Genomic DNA, 25,627 nt, shown 5'->3' with positions numbered 1-25,627 from the left:
ACCCCTGACATAGACAATTAATGACAATCAATTATTTTTTTAGGCTACCTTCCTATGCTTCTTTCTTATAATCTCCAAATAATGGCGTAACTTTTTTTTATACGTGGGTGTCGCAATTAGATCATTTAATTTGTTGTAATACATATCAATGACAAGAAGTCTATTGTTTAACAGATTTGCCTTAAATTGACATATACACCTCTAGCAATGCATTTATCAAAATTGGTAGGGATGTTGTTGTCTCTAAATGTGTCTTACTCAAACACACGAACGCATAGAGCAGACGTTGAACACGATAATATTTTCCATCGATATTGTTCAAAAAGCTTGAGTCATTTGAGGTCATGTCTCGATAATGTAAAAATAGATGGCAAAACTGCTTCTTAGGCTATAACTTAGAATAGATGACTCTAGTGTCATGGCCATAAGATATGTTCATGGCTATAGATGAAACACTGCTACATAGAGAATGTAGTGGCAAAATACAAACGTTTATCCATATTTCAGCTAACAGGATCTATAGTGGATCCATTACAAGGAATAGACAACTGGTATGGGTAAGGGAACGCCCTGTTAAGAGATCCATTCACACCCATTCAGTTGGGTGGTTGACGGTGACGCGCGCTTGGGAACAGATTTTGTCACTCACGTCACTGTTTTCGGGAATTGTGGTGATTGAGAGAGATGGCCACTGTTGTTCCTTAATGTTTCTCGCTCTTTCCAACTACGATCTGAGTCCCTCGGTTTTTGGAGACTTGTGTGCGTGTCAGATGGTGGTGGCAAGGCGGAGATGTTACAAATGAGAAGCGGTAAATTCGAGGAAATACACGGATACGTCAATATGGCGACAGCTGCCGCCTCCCCTGCTCGTTTTGAATCCACGACAATTAAGGTATGGCTACTAGCCTCACCTTATCTTTCAGATTATACCTGTAGCCTGTGCTTATTGTTGGTGATAAGGCTACATAAATGTATTTAAAAGCAAACCACTGAACTTGTCTAGACGGATGTATTAGCCATCAATCGATTCCTAACTTGTTTCACACCTTCATGTGTTTGGCTATGCGTTTCATGGTGACAAAACGGCTGTATGTTGTGGTTACCTGTGTCTCTGTTAGTAGCTTACCATTTGGTTTATGTCTGCCGTTTGGCGTATGAGCCACAAATTGGTGTTTTCCGTGTTGTTTCACATTTCAGCACCATGGACAGCAGACGTGTTCAGAGAAAATTAGGCAACGCAGCAATACGTACTAATATGAACGGTTACTACAACTCATATGTCACATTTAATGTATTGATATAATAACTGTATGTATTGATTTAATATATGTCTTGAGTACATACTTTTGTTGATAACAGCCTACATAAAGTCTCGAGGGATTCGTGTGTCTGTGAACAGATCTGACAAATTCCAGCTGTGATATCGATCACATGCTGAGTATGATATTACCGAAGCTTCTTTATCCCTATCACAGACAGACATCATAATATTAAAACAACCTTTTTAAATGTGGAGGTCGACATTTGAAACATTCTTTGGATAAATGCCGTCCACCCAGGACTACCTTTTGATTTAAAATGTCTTTGGAAATGTCATGTCCATTCAAAACCCTAACGTGCCAGAAAGTATAGCTACCGATGCATGCTAGAACTGGAGATACCATTGCATTCATCGTTAGAGTATAGAAATAATCAGTGTCTGCGGTGTTGTTTGACTCCAGGCAAAACAAGCCGTCAGAGACTGGTTCAGTTGTGGGCGTGTGTACTAGCATAGGGTCTAGCAAACCTCTCATAGGGCTCTTAGATGACGTGATGTCGACTAACTCACACATCAGAGCAGTGGATCCCCAAGCTGTCATTAGAACACAAGCAGATGTGTTTATGAAGTTCCCCATGGGAAAAGCTAGCTAGGACACAGTGACACAGATATCGGCTAAAGTACAAAGAACCATAGGATATACAGTTGAAGTCAGAAGTTTACATACACTTAGGTTGTAGTCATTAAAACTCGTTTTTCAACTACTCCACAAATTTCTTGTTAACAAACTAGAGTTTTGGCAAGTCGATTAGGACATCTACTTTGTGCATGACACAAGTAATTTTTCCAACAATTGTTTACAGACAGATTATTTCACTTATAATTCACTGTATCACAATTCCAGTGGGTCAGAAGTTTACATACACTAAGTTGACTGTGCCTTTAAACAGCTTGAAAAATTCCAGAAAATGATGTCATGGCTTCAGAAGCTTCTGAAAGGCTAATTGACGTCATTTGAGTCAATTGGAGGTGCACCTGTGGATGTATTTCAAGGCCTACCTTAAAACTCAGTGCCCCTTTGCTTGACATCATGGGGAAATCAAAAGACATCAGCCAAGACCTCAGAAAAATAATTGTAGTCCTCCACAAGTCTGGTTCATCCTTGGGAGCAATTTCCAAATGCCTGAAGGTACCACGTTCATCTGTACAAACAATAGTACGCAAGTATAAACACCATGGGACCACGCAGTCGTCATACCGCTCAGGAAGGAGACGCGTTCTGTCTCCTAGAGATGAACGTACTTTGGTGCGAAAAGTCAAATCAATCCCAGAACAACAGCAAACGACCTTGTGCAGATGCTGGAGGAAACGGGCAAAAAAGTATCTATAACCACAGTAAAACGAGTCCTATATCGACATAACCTGAAAGGCCACTCAGCAAGGAAGAAGCTACTGCTCCAAAACCGCCATAAAAAAGCCAGACTACGTTTTGCAACTGCACATGGGGACAAAGATAGTACTTTTTAGAGAAATGTCCTCTGGTCTGATGAAACAAAAATAGAACTGTTCGGCCATAATGACCATCTTTATGTTTGGAGGAAAAAGGGGGATGCTTGCAAGCCGAAGAACACCATCCCAACCGTGAAGCACGGGGGTGGCAGCATCATGTTGTGGGGGTGCTTTGCTGCAGGAGGGACTGGTGCACTTCACAAAATAGATGGCATCATGAGGATGGAAAATGATGTGGATATATTGAAGCAACATCTCAAGACATCAGTCAGGAAGTTAAAGCTTGGTCGCAAATGGGTCTTCCAAATGGACAATGACCCCAAGCATACTTCCAAAGTTGTGGCAAAATGGCTTAAGGACAACAAAGTCAAGGTATTGGAGTGGCCATCACAAAACCCTGACCTCAATCCTATAGAAAATGTGTGGGCAGAACTGAAAAAGTGTTTGTTCCGAGCAAGGAGGCCTACAAACCTGACTCAGTTACACCAGCTCTGTCAGGAGGAATGGGCTAAAATTCACCCAAATTATTGTGGGAAGCTTGTGGAAGGCTACCCGAAACATTTGACTGAAGTTAAGCAATTTAAAGGCAATGCTACCAAATACTAATTGAGTGTATGTAAATGTCTTACCCACTGGGAATGTGATGAAAGAAATAAAAGCTGAAATAAATAATTCTTTCTACTATTATTCTGACATTTCACATTCTTAAAATAAAATAAAGTGGTGATCCTACCTGACCTAAGACAGGGAATTTTTACTAGGATTAAAGGTCAGGAATTGTGAAAAACTGAGTTTAAATGTATTTGGCTAAGATGTATGTAAACTTCCGACTTCAACTGTATGAGGTCACTGTAATTCCCCATTTATACGCCTATTCCATGCCATTAATTAGAAAGAAATGTGTTTTTGGGCACACTTTATTTAGATAGTCCTGATAGTGGATCTGTAGATGCTCAAACGATGGTCATACTATCAACAAACTATCTGTTGATAAGCAACTGGTTGCTAAGGTCACGGTTAGGTTTAGAATAAGGGTTATAGGGTAAGGGTTAGTGCTAGTGCTAGGATAAGGGTAAATCAAATCAAATCAAATTTTATTAGTCACATACACATGGTTAGCAGATGTTAATGCGAGGGTAGCGAAATGCTTGTGCTTCTAGTTCCGACAATGCAGTAATAACAACAAGTAATCTAACCTAACAATTCCACAACTACTACCTTATACACACAAGTGTAAAGGGATAAAGAATATGTACATAAAGATATATGAATGAGTGGTGGTACAGAACGGCATGGCAGATGCAGTAGATGGTATAGAGTACGGTATATACATATGAGATGAGTACTGTAGGGTATGTAAACATAAAGTGGCATAGTTTAAAGTGGCTAGTGGTACATGTATTACATAAAGATGGCAAGATGCAGTAGATGATATAGAGTACAGTATATACATATGAGATGGGTAATGTAGGGTATGTAAACATTATATTAAGTGGCATTGTTTAAAGTGGCTAGTGGTACATTTTTACATAATTTCCATCAATTCCCATTTTTAAAGTGGCTGGAGTTGAGTCAGTATGTTGGCAGCGGCCGCTAAATGTTAGTGGTGGCTGTTTAACAGTCTGATGGCCTTGAGATAGAAGCTGTTTTTCAGTCTCTCGGTCCCTGCTTTGATGCACCTGTACTGACCTCGCCTTCTGGATGATAGCGGGGTGAACAGGCAGTGGCTTGGGTGGTTGTTGTCCTTGATGATCTTTATGGCCTTCCTGTGACATCGGGTGGTGTAGGTGTCCTGGAGGGCAGGTAGTTTGCCCCCGGTGATGCGTTCTGCAGACCTCACTACCCTCTGGAGAGCCTTACGGTTGTGGGCGGAGCAGTTGCCGTACCAGGCGGTGATACAGCCCGACAGGATGCTCTCGATTGTGCATCTGTAGAAGTTTGTGAGTGCTTTTGGTGACAAGCCGAATTTCTTCAGCCTCCTGAGGTTGAAGAGGCGCTGCTGCGCCTTCTTCACAACGCTGTCTGTGTGGGTGGACCAATTCAGTTTGTCCGTGATGTGTACACCGAGGAACTTAAAACTTTCCACCTTCTCCACTACTGACAGTTAAGTTTAGGGTTAGGATAAGCGTTAGGGTTAGTAGATGGTTAGTTGAATTACTACTTTGGTGTCAGTAGCTCAAACGGCAATCAGAAACAATCAGAAACCAAATGGTGCTAACCTGATGAATGCAAATGAGATCCCTCCTCGGCTGGCCTAGGAGCACCATGGAAGTGTATGCTGGGTGCTGTGTCACTGTTTTGTATGTGCCAATTGTCAGTAGTCAGACAATATAGGGTTGCCATTTCTCATAAGTCAGACAATATTAGGGTTGCTAGGTGACACAACTGCAGCTCCGTCATTGTTTCAGACATATTACAGTAAAGACTGACAATGAAGGCTTTGTCAGTAGTGCCATTCTGTAACGAGGATCAAAGTGTGAAAGATGTGATGAGAGAGGAGCCGGTGGGGGGGATCACAGTCCTATTCTCTGGCCCCTGCTCCCAGACAGGGAGGCCCCACTGCCCTCACTGGCCTCTGAATATGTGTTGTCTTCAAGGTACATGCTTTGTTCTAATGGCCCACTTGGGTTTTAAGGGAGTGCTTGTTTGTATCTCTCCCTGGGCCTCTGGAGGAAACAGGGTAGGCCTTTGGAGAGAGGGAGAGAAAGAGAAACGGGGGAGCAGGGGGGGGGGGAGAGGAAGGTGTGTGTGGGCGTTGATTGATGTTGATGGAGAATCGGGCCATGGTGAGAGAGAAAATGAGTGGTTATTTCCATCACAGATGCATCCACAATGAGGGTGATCTATCCACAGCAGTTGGCTGTTTTTAAAACAGCCACAGTGGCAGTGACAACCATGGGGACATATTGAAGGTCACCTACGTAGAATTACATTTAAGAAGCTTAAAATAGTCTCTGTGGTCACCTATATCTCTGTTTTAACTTGGTGACCGCTTCCCTTCTCAGCAGAAAAAGAGTGTGTATTGTTTCATATAAACAAAAGGGCTGAAACCAGGTCTCTGTATATGATGACGTACTGGTATATCTGAACATGGTGCTACAGTACAGTAAGATACAGTAGACGTCAGGGGAAATTGAGATTATATTGCCATTCATGCTGTTTCAGTTGTGTCCTCCCAATACGTATTTGACATTCGTCTTAGGGGGAGGGGGGAGTAATTTGTCTAAACATACAGTAGAGTACTGGGTGTATCCCTGGCCACTTGTCATGCACACCATGTGCTATAGGCTGAATGTTGTAGCTGGGCCTTCCTGATCTCCCTTTCTCTATCCCCAGCCCCCTGCCCTGGCGGAGCCCCAAGCGTCCCTGTGAAGGAGCACCATGACAAGATGGCACAGCTGCTTGTACCGCCCGGACCTGATAGCTTCTGCCACTTCTGTCCCGACTCGCTTGCCGCCATCGAAAGGCGCGTTGCCGAGGAGGAGGCCCGGAAACCCCACGTTGACCGCTGTAGCGACAGTGATGACAACGGGCCCAAGCCCAACAGTGACCTGGAGGCGGGGAAGTCCCTCCCCTTCATCTACGGTGACGTCCCCCAAGGCTTTGTCTCCACCCCTCTGGAGGACCTGGACCCCTTCTACTCCAATCAGAAGGTACTGGACACACCCACACCTAGCCTAAGTTCCAGATCTGTTTGTGCTCTCTTGCCAACTCCTATTTCATGTCATATGGTAGACAGGCTAAACCACACCCACAACCTTTAAGGTTTGGTCTATTTTTCAATCCCAAATTATGATGGTACATTCACAAGACATTGCAAAACTCATTGGCAATCACGTTATCCCCTGCTGGCCAATAATGACACATAGGAGTTCACAGAATGTTCTGAATTTTAAGCAAAGCGGGCATACCGTGCTCCAAAGCGGCAACATGGTGCCGTGTCCTCATGCTGCCTTCATGTGCCATGTTGTGTCATTTATGTATTAACTGGTGCAATCAGTGATGCATCTTCAAAGAATAACAAAAACAGACCAAATTACATTTGAGGCACTGTTTCTGAGCACTCAGTCATGTCATCGCACTCTAGGGTCCTCCTCAGATGGTGCCAAGGCTAACTAGCAGCCACACTCTAGGGTCCTCCTCAGATGGTGCCAAGGGTAACTAGCAGCCAACACACAGGTGACAGGAACTGAGCTGAACTGTGGCCCCAGCTGAGTCTTTGATGTAGTCATCCAGACACAGTGTACTGTAGAAGCCCCTTCTGTAGGATGGTTGTTTACAGGGCCTACCTAACACTTTCACACTGCCGTGATCAGACAACACACACACGCACATAGACGGAAACACACAAACACACATACATGCACACAGAGTTACACTTGCATGGGTAAACACACACACCCCTCACACCCTACACACGTGTGTACACATACAAACACATAGAAAGTCACACTTGCACGGGTACACACACACACACGCATCATGAGTCCATCTGAGAGAGAGAGAGGGACTGCCTGGCTGCTCTCCTGTCCTCTGGGGTTTGAGCGTGCCAGACAGAAGGAACAACACCAATAGTAACAGGACCACAGCCTCAGCACACCATCAACAGTGGAGGACAATGTCTTGGCCTTGCCTTGGTGCTGTGGTGGTGTGCACAGCTGGGATGGGTGTGTTTCACAGCCACAGTCACTTCTTGTAGTCTTAGTTCCATAGTCAGTCGAAGATGTTCTACTTATTACCTCATGTCATTTGGACAACTCAACTCTTCCTCACTCTCTCTCTCTCTCTCTCTCTCTCTCTCTCTCTCTCTCTCTCTCTCTCTCTCTCTCTCTCTCTCTCTCTCTCTCTCTCTCTCTCTCTCTCTCTCTCTCTCTCTCTCTCTCTCTCTCTCTCTCTCTCTCTCTCTCTCTCTCTCTCTCTCTCTCTCACTCTCTGTCTCTCTCTGTCTCTCTCTCTTTGTCTCTCTCTGTCTCTCTTTCTCTTTCTCTCTCTCTTTCTCTCTTCCTCTTTCAGACATTTATAGTATTGAATCGCGGCAAGGCAATATTCCGTTTCAACGCCACTCCTGCCTGTTACATCCTAAGCCCCTTCAATCCTCTACGGAGAATAGCAATTGCAGTTTTAGTACACTCATATCCTTTCACATCTATATCAAGGTTTGATATAATTATGGCCTAGTTTGGTGTCATATGGAGCATGTATGTGAGAGAAATGTGACTAAATTGTATGTTGACTTTGAAAATATGTTATGGTAGAGGGTTCCTTGAGTGGTTCGTGACCATGTGACCTGACCAAGAAATAACTCTGGGTCGATATTTCTAGGCTGTATAGGGCATGGAGTTTTTCCTGGTAAAGGCCTATGGTCACGGAACACTCGGGGCCTAGGCCTCGTTATTAGTTAGCCTTGATGTGACATTGCTTTACATGTGTCTCTGAACATGTTGGGTTCTTTCCTTGACTTGTGTCTCTGTACGTTGTTCAGCATGTTAATCATGTTCACCATTTTGACCAACTGTGCTTTTATGACTCTGAGCAACCCCCCGGACTGGGCCAAGAATGTTGAGTAAGTAACTTATATTCTAGATTTAATTCCTGTAGGTTACTTATTATTGGCTGTTACCCTATTCAATTGACACCCGTTTTTATAGCTTCCTTGGTAAGACAAAGATACAATTCTGTTTCCAGTGTGAGAATGCGTGTTTGCGTTTGTGAGAAACCAAAAGAAACGAATTAGCATGACAATTCAAACATTGGCTATGCTCCAGTATCCACCACAGGAGGTTGGCGGCACCTTAATTGGGGAGGACGGGCTGGTGGTAATGACTGGAGGAATTGGTGGAATGGTATCAAATACATCAAACACATGGTTTTGTTCCATTCCATCCACTCCGTTCCAGACATTATTATAAGCCGTTCTCCCCTCAGCAGCCTCCACTGATATCCACACTAGCATAACACTTACACTTGTTATCTTGGTATCAAAATTGGAACAGAGCCTACACTGGCACAGGACAAATAGTGTTGTTTTGGTCTAGCCCCGGAAAACAGGCATAAGGTTTTGATTGAATAGGGCTGTTGTTGTTGACTTCCATAGCAACCACCATAATGCCTTTCTGTCTTGGTTTGATCAGGTACACATTCACAGGGATTTACACATTCGAGTCTCTCATTAAAATCTTGGCGAGGGGGTTCTGTGTGGGGAAGTTCACCTTCCTCAGGGATCCATGGAACTGGTTGGACTTCATGGTAATCTCCATGGCGTAAGTATTACCACGGATGTATGTATGACTTATATTTCCAGCTTTGATCAATAGAATAGGATATTATGAGGCATTGATCCATTATTATCTAGGACTGATGTATGTATTCCTCCTAACCAGTCTAGATAAAAAAAAAAAAAGTATAATTAATATAACACTTCACTACAAAACTGCTGCTCATTTCACTAATCCAAATATCATTATACACTGACTATACAAAACATTAGGAACACCTTCAGTTGCTCCCGTCCACCCCCACCCCCACCCACGCTCAAAATGCTGGCCCATGTTGAGCGTGGAAAACCCAGCAGCATTGCAGTTCATGACACAAACCGGTGTGCCTGGCACCTACTACCACACCCCGTTCAAAGGCACTTAAATCTTTTGTCTTGCCCATTCACCCCCTGAATGGCACACATACACAATCCATGTCTCAATTGTCTCGAGGCTTAAACATCTTTCTCTAACCTGTCTCCTCCCCTTCAACTACACTGACTGAAGTGGATTTAACAAGTGACTTCAATAAGGGATCATAGCTTTTCACCTGGAATCACCTGTTCAGTCTATGTCATGGAGAGAGCAGGTGTCCTTAATGTTTGTACAGTCAGTGTATATTCTGATTCTGCCATGTAACTGGAAGGACTGGTTTGAAAAGTGTGGACACAGAGGTCTGTCAGGTCTGTCAGGACACAGAGATTAGAGCAGTGTCACCACACTCATCCCTCTAGACCGGGGGCATTCAAACTTTTTCAGCGAGGACCCCATTTTGTTTGCCAGAATTTCTGGGGACCCCGTTTATTTTGATCTCGCGACCCCACCCCTAATCTAATGGCGCAATCTTAGTTTGTTACGTCTCTATTTTTACATTAACAAAGGGCCATCAATTCATTACATTTTTAATCTCTCTTTAAAATGAAAAGAATCCATTAACTACATTTACTCAATAAAATTGTATTTTTCAAATGATCTTTCTCGAAAACGTATATACTGTATATATGATATAATGTATCTCCTATGTTTATGGTGTAGTGCATTTGATCGAATTAATTCTACTGTGAAAGTGTGTACTTGATGTGTATTCATATGCGCATATGTGTGTACCTGCGTCTGTACGTGTGTGTGTGTGTGTGCATTTGCAAGTATGTCAGGGTACAATGCAGATTTTTAACTGTGCATTTAATCCTGCAGGTATGTAACAGAGTTTGTAAACCTAGGCAATGTTTCAGCTCTGCGCACTTTCAGAGTATTGCGAGCTTTGAAAACTATCTCGGTAATCCCAGGTAAGAACCTGTGTCTGCTCTCTCACCCGTCAGCCAAGATGTCTTTTGTTTGTGACGTTTGTCGACCCCCCCCCCCCCCTCCCCCAACCCCCTTGTCTTGTCATGGTGTCTGTCCTGTCCGTTTGTGTGACTTCCCCCTTCCTTCCCTCGCTCCTCCTCCCTCCCCCAAACCTCCCCCTGCTGCCTTCCCTTACAGATATGTGACAGAGTTTGTGGACCTGGGTAATGTCTCGGCCCTCAGAACCTTCAGGGTTCTCCGAGCCCTCAAAACTATATCAGTCATCCCAGGTGAGAGAGCCCAGGTCAGAGGTTAAAGGTTAAATGCTTAAATGCTAGCAACAAGGCTATAAGCTAACGGCTAATGGCTAATTCGCTCCATCTGAGATGCAGTAACTGCTCATCTTACGTTAGCTTAGCCTAGCGTTGTTGCCTCTGTCACGCTGCCTTTCCACAGGCCAGTAAAAGCAGGAATCCAGTCCCACTCCATCGAGATGGAAACGATTCCACGCTTTTAGACACATTACGTTACTTTCACTTTCTTCCTGTAATTCTCTTTCTTTGTTATCTTGCCCTTTGGGGAAATTAGGTAGAATATTTATTATTTGTTAGCTTTTTTTATGCATGAGACATTGCAAAAGCAATGTGGTGTGGTGAGCATTTGTGTTTAGGGTTCCCCCTCTGTCCTTGTTCTAGGTTGCATGTATGTCTTGTTCACTGTGTATGGTGGTTGTTGTATAGGGCTGTACTAGAGTGATGCTAGGCAATGCCATGACACACACTCTCACAAAGTTGTCATCTCTCGGTTTCATGGACCAACCAATCATTGACCCCATGATTAATGTGGGTCTCTATCTTCAACCTACATCAGCCCTCTTTCAAATCAAATCAAATCCAATCAAATCAAATGTTATTTGTCACATGTGACGAATACAACAGGTAGACCTTACATTGAAATGCTTACTTACAAGCCCCTAACCAACAATGCAGTTTTAAGAAAAATACCAAATAATTAAAGAGCAGCAGTAAAATAACAATAGCGAGGCTGTATACAGGGGGTACCGGTACAGAGGCAATGTGCGGGGGCACCGGTGTCGAGGTAATTGAGGTAATATGTACATGTAGGCAGAGTTATTAAAGTGACTATGCATAGATAATAACAGAGTGTAGCAGCAGTGTAAAAGAGGGGGGGGCAATGCAAATATTCTGGGTAGCCATTTGATTAGATGTTCAGGAGTCTTATGGCTTGAGGGTAGAAGCTGTTTAGAAGCCTCTTGGACCTAGACTTGGCGCTCTGGTACCGCTTGCCATGCTGTAGCAGAGAGAACAGTCTATGACTAGGGTGGCTGGAGTCTTTGACAATTTTTAGGGCCTTCCTCTGACACCAACTGGTATAGAGGTCCTGGATGGCAGGAAGCTTAGCCCTCTGTAGTGCCTTGCGGTCGGAGGCTGAGCAGTTGCCGTACCAGGCAGTGATGCAACCCGTCAGGATGCTCTCGATGGTGCAGCTGTAGAACCTTTTGAGGATCTGAGGACCCATGCCAAATCTTTTCAGTCTATTGAGGGGGAATAAGTTTTGTCATGCCCTCTTCACAACTGTCTTGGTGTGCTTGGACCATGTTAGTTTGTTGGTGATGTGTTCCTGCTCGGTACTCCTATTCCTGTAGTCCACAATCATCTCCTTTGTCTTGATCATGTTGAGGGAGAGGTTGTTGTCCTGGCACCACATGGCCAGGTCTCTGACCTCTTCCCTATAGGCTGTCTCGTCATTGTCAGTAATCAGGCCTACCACTGTTGTGTCATCTGAAAACTTAATGATGGTGTTGGAGTCATGCCTGGCCATGCAGTCATGAGTGAACAGGGAGTACAGGAGGGAACTGAGGACGCACCCCTGAGGGGCCCCCATGTTGAGGATCAGCGTGGTGGATGTGTTGTTACCTACCCTTACCACCTGGGGGCGGCCCGTCAGGAAGTCCAGGATCCAGTTGCAGAGGGAGGTGTTTAGTCCCAGGGTCCTTAGCTTAGTGATGAGCTTCGAGGGCACTATGGTGTTGAACGCTGAGCTGTAGTCAATGAATAGCATTCTCACATAGGTGTTCCTTTTGTCCAGGAGTGAAAGGGCAGTGAGATTGCATCATCTGTAGATTTGTTGGGGCGGTATGCAAATTGGAGTGGGTCTAGAGTTTCTGGGATAATGATGTTGATATGAGCCATGACCAGCCTTTCAAAGCACTTCATGGCTACAGACGTAAGTGCTATGGGTCGGTAGTCATTTAGGCAAGTTACCTTAGTGTTCTTGGGCACAGGGACTTTGGTGGTCTGCTTGAAACATGTTGGTATTACAGATTCAGACAGGGGAGGTTGAAAATGTCAGTGAAGACACTTGCCAGTTGGTCAGCGTATGCTCGGAGTACACGTCCTGGTAATCCGTCTGGCCCTGCGGCCTTGTGATTGTTGACCTGATTAAAGGTCTTACATCGGCTGCGGAGAGCGTGATCACAGAAAACAGTCCTGTAGCTTAGCATCTGCTTAGCATCACTAAAACCCCAACACACTTGGTCCCTATCAAACTGAATGATCGCAATTTGTCCATTACGTCATTATTACATTGCTGTACAGATCACTAAGTAATGATATGAATATGATACGATATCTGTAGTGATCTGAGTCTATTCGGAAAGAGAATTTGATTATCAGCAAACAGACTTTCTGTGTAGACAGTTTGCTAGGGGTTAATCTAAGTGTGTTATGAACTGGGTAATCTTAACACCAACAACACCATCTCTGGAGAGATCCATGAGTAAAAATGATCAGTCTAAACCTCAACTGGCTCCTGTATGAATGCCATACAGAAACTTGACATATGGATCTCCTATGCTGCTTGCTAGCTATCATTGGGGGCTGAAGCATTTCTATATACCTTAGCATTTCTATACTATATTTCTATACTGTATTATGTATCTGTTCTATTAATCAGTTGGAGCTGTTAACCAGGACTGTGCGTCGTCCCTCCCTTGCAGGACTAAAGACCATTGTGGGCGCTCTGATCCAGTCGGTCAAGAAGCTCTCCGACGTCATGATCCTCACCGTTTTCTGTCTCAGCGTCTTCGCCCTGATTGGCCTGCAGCTCTTCATGGGCAACCTGAGGCAGAAGTGTATCCGCAACCTCGTCAATGACACGATCCCCGACGACCGCCTGAACAGAACTCTGGGAACTCCAGACTTAAATGGAACCGATTTCAATGGCACTGATTTCAACGTCACTAGCTCCGTAAACTGGACTGAGTACATCAACGATGAGAGTAAGCTAAGTGCTTGTTTTGTCTGCAGGGGTACTGGGGTAATGAGTGTCAAGTTCTATACCTCAGACAGTATCTGAGTCACACCACTCAGACAGACTTCATATTCCGTGAAATAAAACCAGACAGCCCATGCCCTGCCCATTTTTCTGTGAAGCAGCGTGATGAAGAGTGACAGCGATTGGTGGGAAATTGTGGCAAATGTGGCGGATAATCGCCCACAACACCCCCCCCCCCCCCACCCCCCATCCCCTCCTACACCCTGTCTGTGTGTGAGAAAACAGGCACATTATGAGAGAAAGAGAGAGAGAGGAGGCTATCACTGGCCGCTGGTTGGGCGCGGCAGGCGGGCAGGCAGGTGGGCACACAGACCAGACCAGCAACATATGACACTGACGTCATGGGGAGAGAGGGGACAAGGTGGAAACGGAGGAGGAGATAAATGAAGAAGAGAGAAAGGGTAGAGTGAAAATGGTCTAAGGATAAAGAGGAAATGGATTTACAAAGATAGAGAGAGCGAGAGCGGGAGAGAGAAAATAGAGAAAACAGGGGAAAATGACAATGGAACTGATGCAATGTCATGCAAATAAATCAATTTGAGTGAGAGATGGAAAGATGGAGAGAGTAATGGAGGATGTGAGTCACAGAGGTCTGGGAGGGAGGTGTAGCAGTTAGCTGGGTGAGAGTTCCAGTAAGCCTCTCCATCTCTCTGCAGCCAGCATTTTTTAGTAATCAAGGCCAGTAGGTCACGGGGTCAAACTCTCTCTTGGACGACTCTGTCCTCTTCCCCTGAGCTGTTGGTACACTGCCAAACAGACAGTATCCGTCTCATTGACCTCCAGTCTCAGGGGATACATTGGTGTGAATAATTGATATCCTTGTATAATTTAATGTTTACTCCTTGCGTCCTTTGTTTTTGTGAATAATTCATTTATTGACAACAATCTATCATTCACCCACAGTAGTGGCTTATTGTGGTCCTCCTTGGTCCATAGTGTTCCAGTTATGGTCATGATGAGATATTATTGGAGTTATTACCTCTGCACGATATATAAATATACAGTTGAAGTCGGAAGTTTACATACACCTTAGCCAAATACATTTAAACTCAGTTTTTCACAATTCCTGACCTTTAATCCTAGTAAAAATTCCCTGTCTTAGGTCAGTTAGGATCACCACTTTATTTTAAGAATGTGAAATGTCAGAATAATAGTAGAGAGAATGATTTATTTCAGCTTTTATTTCTTTCATCACATTCCCAGTGGGTCTGACGTTTACATACACTCAATTAGTATTTCAAAGCATTGCCTTTAACTGGTTTAACTTGGGTCAAATGTTTGGGGTAGCCTTCCACAAGCTTCCCACAATAATTTGGGTGAATTTTGGCCCATTCCTCCTGACAGAGCTAGTGTAACTGAGTCAGTTTTGTAGGTCTCCTTGCTCGCACACGCTTTTTCAGTTCTGCCCACACATTTTCTATAGGATTGAGGTCAGGGCTTTGTGATGGCCACTCCAATACCTTGACTTTGTTGTCCTTAAGCCATTTTGCCACAACTATGGAAGCATTCTTGGGGTCATTGTCCATTTGGAAGACTCATTTGCGACCAAGCTTTAACTTCCTGACTGATGTCTTGAGATGTTGCTTCAATGTATCCACATAATTTTCCATCCTCATGAGGCCATCTATTTTGTGAAGTGCACCAGTCCCTCCTGCAGCAAATCACCCCCACAACATGATGGGGCCACCTCCGTTCTTCACGGTTGGGATGGTGTTCTTCGGCTTGCAAGCATCCCCCTTTTTACTCCAAACATAAAGATGGTCATTATGGCCGAACAGTTCTGTTTTTGTTTCATCAGACCAGAGGACATTTCTCCAAAAAGTACGAACTGTCACGTTCCTGACCTGTTTTCCCTTGTTTTGTATTTATTTAGTATGGTCAGGGCGTGAGTTGGGTGGGTTGTCTATGTGTGATTTTCTATGTTGGGATTTTGTGTTCGGCCTGGTATGATTCTCAATCAGAGGCAGCTGTCAATCGTTGTCCCTGATTGACAATCATACTTAGGCAGCCTGGGTTTCACGTGTGTTTTTGTGGGTGTTTGTCTTCCGTGTCAGTAGTTGTGCCACACGGGACTGTTTGTCGGTTAGATTCTCTTTTGTTATTTTGTTTCGTGTAGTGTTCAGTTTATTGATAATAAAACATGGACACTTTCCACTCTGCGTCTTGGTCCGATCCCTACACCTCCTCTTCAGACGAAGAGGAGGAAATCAGCCGTTACACGAACTTTGTCCGCATGTGCAGTTGTAAACCATAGTCTGGCTTTTTTATGGCGGTTTTGGAGCAGTGGCTTCTTCCTTGCTGAGTGGCCTTTCAGGTTATGTCGATATAGGTCTCGTTTTACTGTGGATATAGATACCTTTGTACCTGTTTCCTCCAGCATCTTCACAAGGTCCTTTGCTGTTGTTCTGGGATTGATTTGCTCTTTTCGCACCGAAGTACGTTCATCTCTAGGAGACAGAACGCGTCTCCTTCCTGAGCGGTATGACAGCTGCGTGGTCCCATGGTGTTTATACTTGTGTACTATTGTTTGTACAGATGAACGTGGTGCCTTCAGGCGTTTGGAAATTTCTCCCAAGGATGATAGGCTAATTGACATCATTAGCCTATCAGAAGCCTCTAAAGCCATGACATAATTTTCTGGAATTTTCCAAGCTGTTTAAAGGCATAGTCAACTTAGTGTATGTAAACTTCTGACCCACTGGAAGTGTGATACAGTGAACTATAAGTGAAATAATCTGTCTTTAAACAATTGTTGGAAAAATTGGTTGAAAAACAAGTTTTAATGACTCCAACCTAAGTGTATGTAAAGTTCAGACTTCAACTGTATATACACAACTGAGTGTATAAAACATTAAGGATACCTGCACTTTCCATGTCACAGACTGACCAGGTGAATCCATTTGAAAGCTATGATCCCTTATTAATGTCACTTCAATCAGTGTAGATGAAGGGGAGGAGACAGGTTTAAGCCTTGAGACAATTGAGACATAGCTTGTGTAGGTGTGCTATTCAGAAGGTTAATGGGAAAGGCAACATATGTAAGTGCCGTTGAACTTGTCGAGTCCATGCCCCGACAAATTGAGGCTGTTCTGAGGGCAAAAGGGGGTTGCAACTCAATATTAGGAAGGTGTCCTTAATGTTTTGTACACTCAGTGTGTGTGTATGTGTATGTGTGTATATATATATATATATATATATATATACTAAACAAAAATATAAACGCAACATGTAACAATTTCAATGATTTTACTGATTTACAGTACTGAGGAGTATTTCTGTCCGTAATAAAACCCTTTTGTGGGGAAAAACTAATTCTGATTGCTTGGGCCTGGCTCCCAAGGGCGTAGGCCCACCCACTTGGGAGCCAGGCCCAAGCAATCAGAATTAGTTTTCCCCCACAAAAGGGTTTTATTACGGACAGAAATACTCCTCAGTTTCATCAGCTGTCTGATAGGCTGGTCTCAGACGATCCCGCAGGTGAAGAAGTTTACACGTGGTCTGCGGTTGTGAGGCCGGTTGGACGTACTGCCAAATTTTCAAAAATGACGTTGAAGGCGGCTTATGGTAGAGAAATGAACATTAAATTATCTGGCAACAGCTCTGGTAGCCATTCCTGCAGTCAGCATGCCAATTGCACACTCCCTCAAAACTTGAGACATCTGTGGCGTTGTGTGGCAAAAGTGCACATTTTAGAGTGGCCTTTTATTGTCCCCAGCACAAGGCGCACCTGTTTAATGATCATGCTGTTTAATCAGCTTCTTGATATGTCACACCTGTCAAGTGGATGGATTATCTTGGCAAAGGAGAAACACTCATTAATAGGGATGTAATAACTTTGAGCACAAAATGTAAGAGAAATAAGCTTTTTGTGTATATGGAACATTTCTGGGATATTTTATTTCAGCTCATGAAACATAGGACCATAGGACATGTTGCGTTTATATATTTGTTCAGTATATATTAAGGACACCTTCCTAATATTGAGTTGCACCCCCCCTTTTGCCATATATAATATTTAATGATAATAACAATTATTTTAGTAACGTGATTTTGTTTATTTCACTCAAAGCACTCAACCACTGGGCCACAGCATATTATTTGCTTAATTCATCATTCAGAATACTGTACAAGTTTGAAAACCCATTAACATTATTTGCTCAATTTCAAACCTTCTAATCCAGTTTCAAACCTCCCTCCTCTCTTTCCTCCCTGCCTGCCTCCCTCCTTTCCTCCTGCGCTCCTCAACATATTGACTGATTGTTCCTCTCTCTGTTCTTCCTTCTAGGTAATTACTATTACCTCCTCAACCGCAGGGACGCCCTCCTCTGTGGGAATGGCAGTGGAGCCGGGTGAGACTTGACAACATCCTTTATTTATATAGCCAATTACATTCACCAACCCAGCCTCAACACGCATACGGAATTACTGAGCACGATTACATGCACACAATAAATATGTTTATTGTGCACTGTCAGATTAATATAATAATTTGATTAAAACCTTTATGTGCTCTGCAAGAAGAACGATTTACCTAATAATCATGTTTAAATGGACACGTTGGAAAATTAGCAATCAAAATAAATGTTTTTACAACAGCGAACCCGTTATTTTTGCAAAGACTATTTGATTCTGAGTTTGGACATATGAAGTTTGTTTGTGAAAAGTATCTGTAAGATGCATACTTTCAGTATGTATGTGCTGGTACATACAAAGATCAAATACACAGCTGGAACGCCAATTAAGCTGTTTACATGTCCTAATAATTAGAAAGACTGCTCAGAAAAGCAGGTGTTTTAATTGACTTTGACCGTACGCCGGTTAAGATCAGCAGAGTAAGGTGTTTACATGACTAATGCCACACTCGGCCTTCTGCCTTAATCAGTTTAATATCAAGTTATTAGTGTGCATGTAAGCGTACTCACTTGTTTCCTTAACACTTAGGCATTGAAGACATGCTAACTGGAATAGAGAACTTGGCGCAAATACAAGAGAGTGGAGAGATACTATTTCAGAAGAATTGATTAATTTGATGCAGTCCAGTCAGTCAAATAAAAACAGGTTCTTACTGTGGATAGTGTTAATGTAGTCAGGCTGATCTTAGGAAATTAAATCATATTCAGTGTAAGTGCAGTTAAGTCAATCTAATGAAAACCAATGCTGCTCAGTGGACACCGTAAGTATCCACTGTATTGCTCTGTACTGTATAAGTGGCTTGTGGTTGTGGTTTAGTGACCGTCACATGTTTGCTGACCTGTGTGTTGTGTACGGGGGTCTTCACCACAGGTTGTGCCCAGAGGGATTCACGTGCATCAAGGCGGGCAGGAACCCAGACTACGACTACACAAGCTTCGACTCGTTTGGCTGGGCCTTTCTGTCCCTGTTCAGACTCATGACCCAGGACTTCTGGGAAAATCTCTACCAACAGGTGGGCCAAAGCTATTGGTTAAAAACAAAATGTCCGCTCACTGTTTGCTGATCTGATATACTTGATCCCCTTTTAGTGCTTTATCTTTGAAAATAACAGTGAAACAACTCAGGAATACTGGTAAATAAAATAAAATGCATATAATGAAAACAATTCTCTATCTCCCTCCCCTCCCTCTATCCTTCTCTCCCTCCCCTCCCTCTATCCCTCTCTCCCTCCTCTCCCTCCTCTCCCTCTATCCCTCTCTCCCTCCCCTCCCTCTATCCCTCTATCTCTCCCTCCCTCTCTATATCTCTCTCTTTTCTTCTCTCTCTCCCTCCCCCTACCTCCATTCTCCCCCTCCCCCCTCTCTCTCCCTCCACCATACCTCTCTCTCTCTCCCTCCCTCTTAGACCCTGCGAGCGGCGGGGAAGCCCTACATGATCTTCTTTGTGTTGGTGATCTTCCTGGGTTCCTTCTACCTGGTCAACCTGATCCTGGCTGTGGTGGCCATGGCCTACGATGAGCAGAACCAGGCCACCATAGAGGAGGCAGCCCAGAAGGAGGAGGAGTTCCAGGCTATGCTGGAGCAGCTCAAGAGACAGCAGGAGGAGGCATTGGTATTGGCTGATTTCTGCTTGTGCATTTGCATTGCGGAGTTTGACCTTTTTATCATTTGCATTCGAGTCATTACGCAGACCGTCTTATCCAGAGCGACGACACAGTAGTGGGTGCACACAGCCAAAGTCCTCCCTGTCTTTCTCTGTCTTTCACTACCCTGCCCTCTATTGCCCTTCCTCTCTCAAGTCCATAATCCTCTCTTACATAAGTATGTCTTGGTGCTTGCTTGGTGTCAAGCTTCTAAAGACAAGGGCGCTCCATTACTATGGAAACAAGAGGTAGATAAAGAAGGAATAATTACTCTGTGCGGTATTGGTAGTACAGTATTAGGTTCCGTGGAGGGAGGGAGGTTCCATCTGCTACACATCATTTCTTATTTACAATAACAGCTTGACCAAGAGTCCAGCAATGCAATAATAACAAAAACATGGATATCACAAAGATTTTATATACCAAGTACAATGTTGCTTTTGAAAAATTATTGATTTTGTATCCCATGCTTTTTGTTGTTGTAAATGAATCCACAGGGATTCAGGTTATGCAGGGCTTGTTATTATTTCAAAGAGCAATTGGGTTTTTCACTTGCTTCCGGAACAGATAACCTTTTAGTCTTTGCCAGTTTCGTTAAGAAAACAGTCAGTTTGTGGGACAAAACACAGGCCTCCATTTTTAGAAGTTCTTTGAAGTTGATTTGGGTATTTGTGCTGCCTGCTGCTCTGCTCTGTGCTCTGTCCACCAAAGACGGGTGCCGGTTGCCGTGACAACTGTGCTTGTGTGTGATTGGCTGGCAGGTTGCCGCGGCAGCAGCCACAGAGAGCCACGGAGAGTACAGCGGGAGAGGGGGGCCCTCCTCAGAAGCCTCCTCAGGGACCTCCAAACTCAGCTCCAAGAGCGCCAAGGAGAGAATGAACCGTCAGAAGAAGAGAAAAGAGAGGGGCGAGCACGAGAAGTTCCACAAGTCCGAGTCAGAGGACAGTATCAAGAGGTTAAGCTTCCGGTTTTCGATAGATGCCAACCGGCTGTCCTACGAGAAGAGATGCTCCTCACCCAACCAGGCGAGTACACAGTGAGGGGAAAGGGCCATTGTCTTAGTCACCATTGTCCTCATTGCCATCATCTTCCTCATCACTGCACTGAGCAGAGTGTCCACTGAGTCACTCCAATCATGTCGGTCTCCCTTCTTCTGTTTCATCGTCTCCATAACCTCCATCCTCCTCCTCTTTTTCAGTACTGATACCTTTCTCTCCTCTCCCCTTTCTCTCTCTCCTTCCTCTCCCCTTCCACCAGTCTCTCCTCAGTACCCGTGGCTCCCTCTTCTCCCCGAGGAGGAACAGCCGAGCTAGCCTGTTTAGCTTCCGAGGCCGCGCCCGCGATGTGGTCTCCGATAACGACTTCGCCGACGACGAGCAAAGCACGTTCGAGGACACCGACAGCCGCCGCGGCTCCCTGTTCGTGCCTTGCCGTGTCGAGCGCCGCTCCAGCACGGTCAGTCAGACTAGCCTGGCCCCTCAGCGCGTCCTGCTGCCCGCCAACGGCAAGATGCACTGCACCGTGGACTGTAACGGCGTCGTCTCGCTAGTGGGAGGGACCTCGGTGCCCACCTCGCCTGTAGGACTGCTCCTGCCTGAGGTGAGCTATACTTTTTATCAGTCCAGGCTCCATATAGTATTACTTTTCTTTTGGTTGAGCCAGATGACACAGGTTTGCACCAATTATTCAATTGGTTCCACTGCCCATCTAAAGTATTTGACAGAAAAAAAAATATTTGATGTGAACCCAACATAGATGGTATAGTCATGGTTATGGTCCCTTACAGGCCACCTAGTCCATACACTGAATAACTCTTCCAGATGTTTCTTTGTCTCCAGGGGACTACCACTGACTCTGAGATAAGGCTGAAGAAGAGGAGGTCTCGCCAGGCTTCCATGGCCTACCTAGATGAGCCAGCCAGAGCCAGAGCTATGAGTGTGGCCAGTATTCTCACCAACACCATGGAGGGTTGGTGTCACACTAAGTTCTCAAATAATACGTTATTATACTAGACCGATGAACCAAACATCTTGAAGACCCATAGCCTACAACAACCATTATAATGTGTATGCCTTCGATCAAGTGTCCTCCTTAACATTATAAAAGCATGCTAGCACTTTCCTAAAAGCTAACTATATGATATTTGATATTTGTTATACATGCCTTTAACAAGTCATAATGCCTTATAGCCAAAATGGGGACATGTATACATGTAGCCTAGCATGCCAACAGGCGGCAGGTAGCCTAGGTAGCCTAAACCGTTGAGCCAGTAACCGCTGGTTCAAATCCCTGAGTCGACGGTGAAAAATCTGTCTTTGCCCTTGAGCAAGGCACTTAACCTTAATTGCTCCTGTAAGTCCCTCTGGAGAATAGCGTCTGCTAAATGACTAAATAGTAAAAAGAAAAAGGAGGGAAAATGACATTAGAAAGTGTCACTAAAATGTGTCTGTTTTAACCCTTTCCAGAGCTTGAAGAGTCCAGGCAGAAGTGTCCACCATGCTGGTATAAGTTTGCCAACACCTATCTGATCTGGGACTGCTGTCCTATGTGGTTGAGTTTCAAGGGGATCGTCAACACGGTGGTGATGGATCCCTTCGTGGACCTGGCCATCACCGTCTGTATCGTCCTCAACACCCTCTTCATGGCCATGGAACATTATCCCATGACCAAGGAGTTCAATCACGTCCTCTCTGTCGGGAACTTGGTAAGTGTTCAATATTATTGAGGTAAACTTGCAAGGCTTTATCGAAATATCAAGCTGTTAAAGATGGACTGTTACTGGGCTGGTTTTCTACCCTAACGGCCATTTCTAATTGTAGATTTTTTTCTTCATACAATACATCATATATATTTAGATATTTTGTACTCCCAAACCCTTTACTCAGCAATCTGATAGAATATGTCAAATGAATCGTGAAATAGGAACACAGATGAATAAATGCCTTACATAGTACATCTATTGAACAATACTTCACAATACATACATCAGAAACAGTTACAAATGATAGAGATCCATTCATGGTGGATAAGAGTTCCGAAATGTCCGCTGCTGCTTTTTTCATTTCTAATGAATTTGTAAGGAAAATCTTTTGCACCTGATATAGCTTCTCCTCAAAGTCACACGTGGCACCTTCCAAATCCCCAATCTGTTATTTTTCACAGTTTCATTGTCTAAGTCTATTTTAGAAGATTCAGCCACCAAGTTGGCCACATACTATTGAAATTGTATACAACGATGTATATCTATCCACTATCCATAGGTCCAAATAAGTATGGCTAGCCAAGCTTAACCCACACAACCATTAACATTCATTCTATGGAAGTATGTCTAACCGTGCTCAAATCTAACTACTGTCTCTGTCTCTGTATAGGTGTTCACGGGCATCTTCACGGCTGAGATGTGTTTCAAGCTAATCGCTCTGGACCCCTACTACTACTTTCAACAGGGATGGAACATATTTGACGGCATCATCGTCAGTCTGAGTCTGATGGAGCTCGGCCTGGCCAATGTAGAGGGCCTGTCTGTGCTCCGGTCTTTCCGATTGGTAAGATCCCACTTCTGACACCAGTTTCTCCCGAACCACCCTGTCAGAGTAGATTGTGTACGTTCTAGTTGACACATTTCTACAGGAGACATAACTATACTACCGTTCCTTAGCGGAATAACAGTTATCCTTTCTTTTACGACTCCTTGATACAGTGGTAATATTCATCTTCATCCTTTGTTGATTGATGTTCGCTAGATATTAATACCGTAGTCACAACCAGGAACAACAAAACTCCTCATGTGATTCTTCTTGTCAACAGTTGAGGGTGTTCAAGCTGGCCAAGTCTTGGCCCACCCTGAACATGCTGATCAAGATCATCGGTAACTCGGTGGGAGCGTTGGGTAATTTGACACTGGTCCTAGCCATCATCGTGTTCATCTTCGCCGTGGTGGGCATGCAGCTGTTCGGCAAGAGCTACAAAGAGTGTGTGTGTAAGATCGCAGACAACTGCCAGCTGCCGCGCTGGCACATGCATGACTTCTTCCACTCGTTCCTCATCGTGTTCCGGGTGCTGTGTGGGGAGTGGATCGAGACCATGTGGGACTGCATGGAGGTGGCTGGTCAGAGCATGTGCCTCATCGTCTTCCTGATGGTCATGGTTATAGGGAACCTGGTGGTAGGTGGTTGTACTGTAGTCATTGTATATCCCAGAATCCCCATACCTATGGATGATATCACTGTACTTGTGATGAATCTTTCGTGGTCAATTTGTTTTTTTGACACTGGGACAGCAGATATGTTTTAAGCATTGCCATATTCACGTGAAATGCAATTTTCAATTTGACCTGAATCTCCAAATTAACAACTGAACCCAGATCAGAATGGACTCCAACTCTCCTCCCTCCTGGTCCTTTCCTCCCTCTGTCTCTGCAGGTCCTGAATCTGTTCCTGGCCCTGCTGCTCAGCTCCTTCAGCGCCGACAACCTGGCGGCCACGGACGACGACAGCGAGATGAACAACCTGCAGATCGCTGTGGGCCGCATCCAGAGGGGCGTGGCCTGGGTCAAGGTGACCATCCGCCAGGTCATTCAGAGCCTGTTCCTCGGGGGCAGAGCCACCAAAGGGGTCAAGGAGGGGTCACTGGAGGAGGGCAAGCCCCTGGACGAGCTCCACAGCTCCATCAACGGCAAGGGGGGCAACTGCATCTCAAATCACACGTTGGTCGAGATCAGTAAAGATCCGAGTGGGGACTATCTGAAGGAGGGGAACGTGCGGCCCGGAGGGGGGTTGGGGGTGGGGCTAGGAGACAGTACGGAGAATTACCCAAAGGAGGAGTGCAACTACATGTCGTTCATCCACAACCCCAGCCTGACGGTGAGCGTGCCCATCGCGGTGTGCGAGTCGGACTTTGAGACCGCTATCACGGAGGACTTCAGCAGCGACTCGGCCTCCGAGGAAATGTCGATGGGCAGCAAAGAGGTAAGAGAGGAGGTTTGACTAGAGACCCCTGTGCTGCTCTGTTCAGTAGCAACGAGCACCGTCTAATCACATCTTTTAATCGTGGTATCTTTGAGTGGTGTCTGTGTTAGTTTTGCGTGGTGTCTGTGTTAGTTTTGAGTGGTGTCTGTGTTAGTTTTGAGTGGTGTCTGTGTTAGCTTTGAGTGGTGTCTGTGTGCCACATCTGGGTCAATACACTATGTCAAATACTGATTTAGCTTGACCTTAAGCAGAGTGGGTGCTTTTGGGACTATTCCATTGGTTTACACTTTTGGTACAATTCCATTGGTTTACACTTTTGGGACGATTCCATTAGTTAAAACTATTGAGACTGTTCCATTGGTTTACTAGCCTTGTGAACCATAACTAACCGTTTGTGCTCCTGTATCGTGTCACGTGTAGTGAAACATAATGTGAGCTCGGGAGGTCAGGATGGTTGAACAAGGCATATTGGATTACACCTTTTGGACTATTCCATTGGTTTACACCTTTGGGACTGTGCCATTGGTTCCATTTTGTCAGGCAAGCTAAATACAGCGCAACTCTGTGGTATTTCAACGTTTTTGTCATATGTTTTTGACTGTGTTTGACGTAGATCTGTATAAAGAATCAGTGGTGAAGTGGAAGGGAAACGCACATAATCGGCATTCACACACCTTTTCATCTTGCCAGGCGTTTACCCACCTAAAGCAGAACAATGCATATTGAAAATATAGACAGCGTTACTTTGTTCACTGATTATTTTACCACTAAACATCAATGGATAGAATCTGACAATTCCAGACTTTCCAGAGGCAGTTACCAACTAGATATTTTGCTGACTCATTGAGTCATTGCATCATGTCATTCTAGCCTAGTCCATTATCCAGGGAGTTGTAGTGTACTGTTATAAAGCCCTAGGCGTCAAAACAATGACGTAGCATGA

The 25,627-nt window shown here is 44.5% G+C and overlaps 1 protein-coding gene across 2 annotated transcripts in view; it reads left to right on the top strand.

Annotated features, from left to right (window-relative positions):
• Positions 1-584: 584 nt before the first annotated feature.
• LOC139566188 (sodium channel protein type 2 subunit alpha-like) overlaps positions 585-25,627 on the top strand; it is a 38,304-nt gene continuing 13,261 nt past the window's right edge. Inside the window, exons 1-17 of one of the 2 annotated variants that reach the window (XM_071387200.1) lie at positions 585-892; positions 6,104-6,420; positions 7,781-7,899; positions 8,241-8,330; positions 8,899-9,027; positions 10,504-10,595; positions 13,325-13,606; positions 17,948-18,011; positions 18,946-19,087; positions 19,480-19,686; positions 20,479-20,742; positions 20,975-21,316; positions 21,556-21,685; positions 22,183-22,421; positions 23,089-23,262; positions 23,525-23,881; positions 24,139-24,684. In XM_071387200.1, coding sequence (XP_071243301.1) covers positions 6,157-6,420; positions 7,781-7,899; positions 8,241-8,330; positions 8,899-9,027; positions 10,504-10,595; positions 13,325-13,606; positions 17,948-18,011; positions 18,946-19,087; positions 19,480-19,686; positions 20,479-20,742; positions 20,975-21,316; positions 21,556-21,685; positions 22,183-22,421; positions 23,089-23,262; positions 23,525-23,881; positions 24,139-24,684 — 3,441 coding nt within the window. In that variant the 5' untranslated portion in view covers positions 585-892; positions 6,104-6,156. Of the gene's footprint in view, positions 893-6,103; positions 6,421-7,780; positions 7,900-8,240; positions 8,331-8,898; positions 9,028-10,215; positions 10,308-10,503; positions 10,596-13,324; positions 13,607-17,947; positions 18,012-18,945; positions 19,088-19,479; positions 19,687-20,478; positions 20,743-20,974; positions 21,317-21,555; positions 21,686-22,182; positions 22,422-23,088; positions 23,263-23,524; positions 23,882-24,138; positions 24,685-25,627 lie in introns of both variants that reach the window. The other variant, XM_071387202.1, reaches the window with a different exon arrangement.

This window comes from Salvelinus alpinus, chromosome 38, assembly GCF_045679555.1.
Source record: "Salvelinus alpinus chromosome 38, SLU_Salpinus.1, whole genome shotgun sequence".
Lineage (NCBI taxonomy): Eukaryota > Metazoa > Chordata > Actinopteri > Salmoniformes > Salmonidae > Salvelinus > Salvelinus alpinus.
Note: the sequence above shows the minus strand (reverse complement) of the source record. Positions and strands in the feature narration are given on the sequence as shown.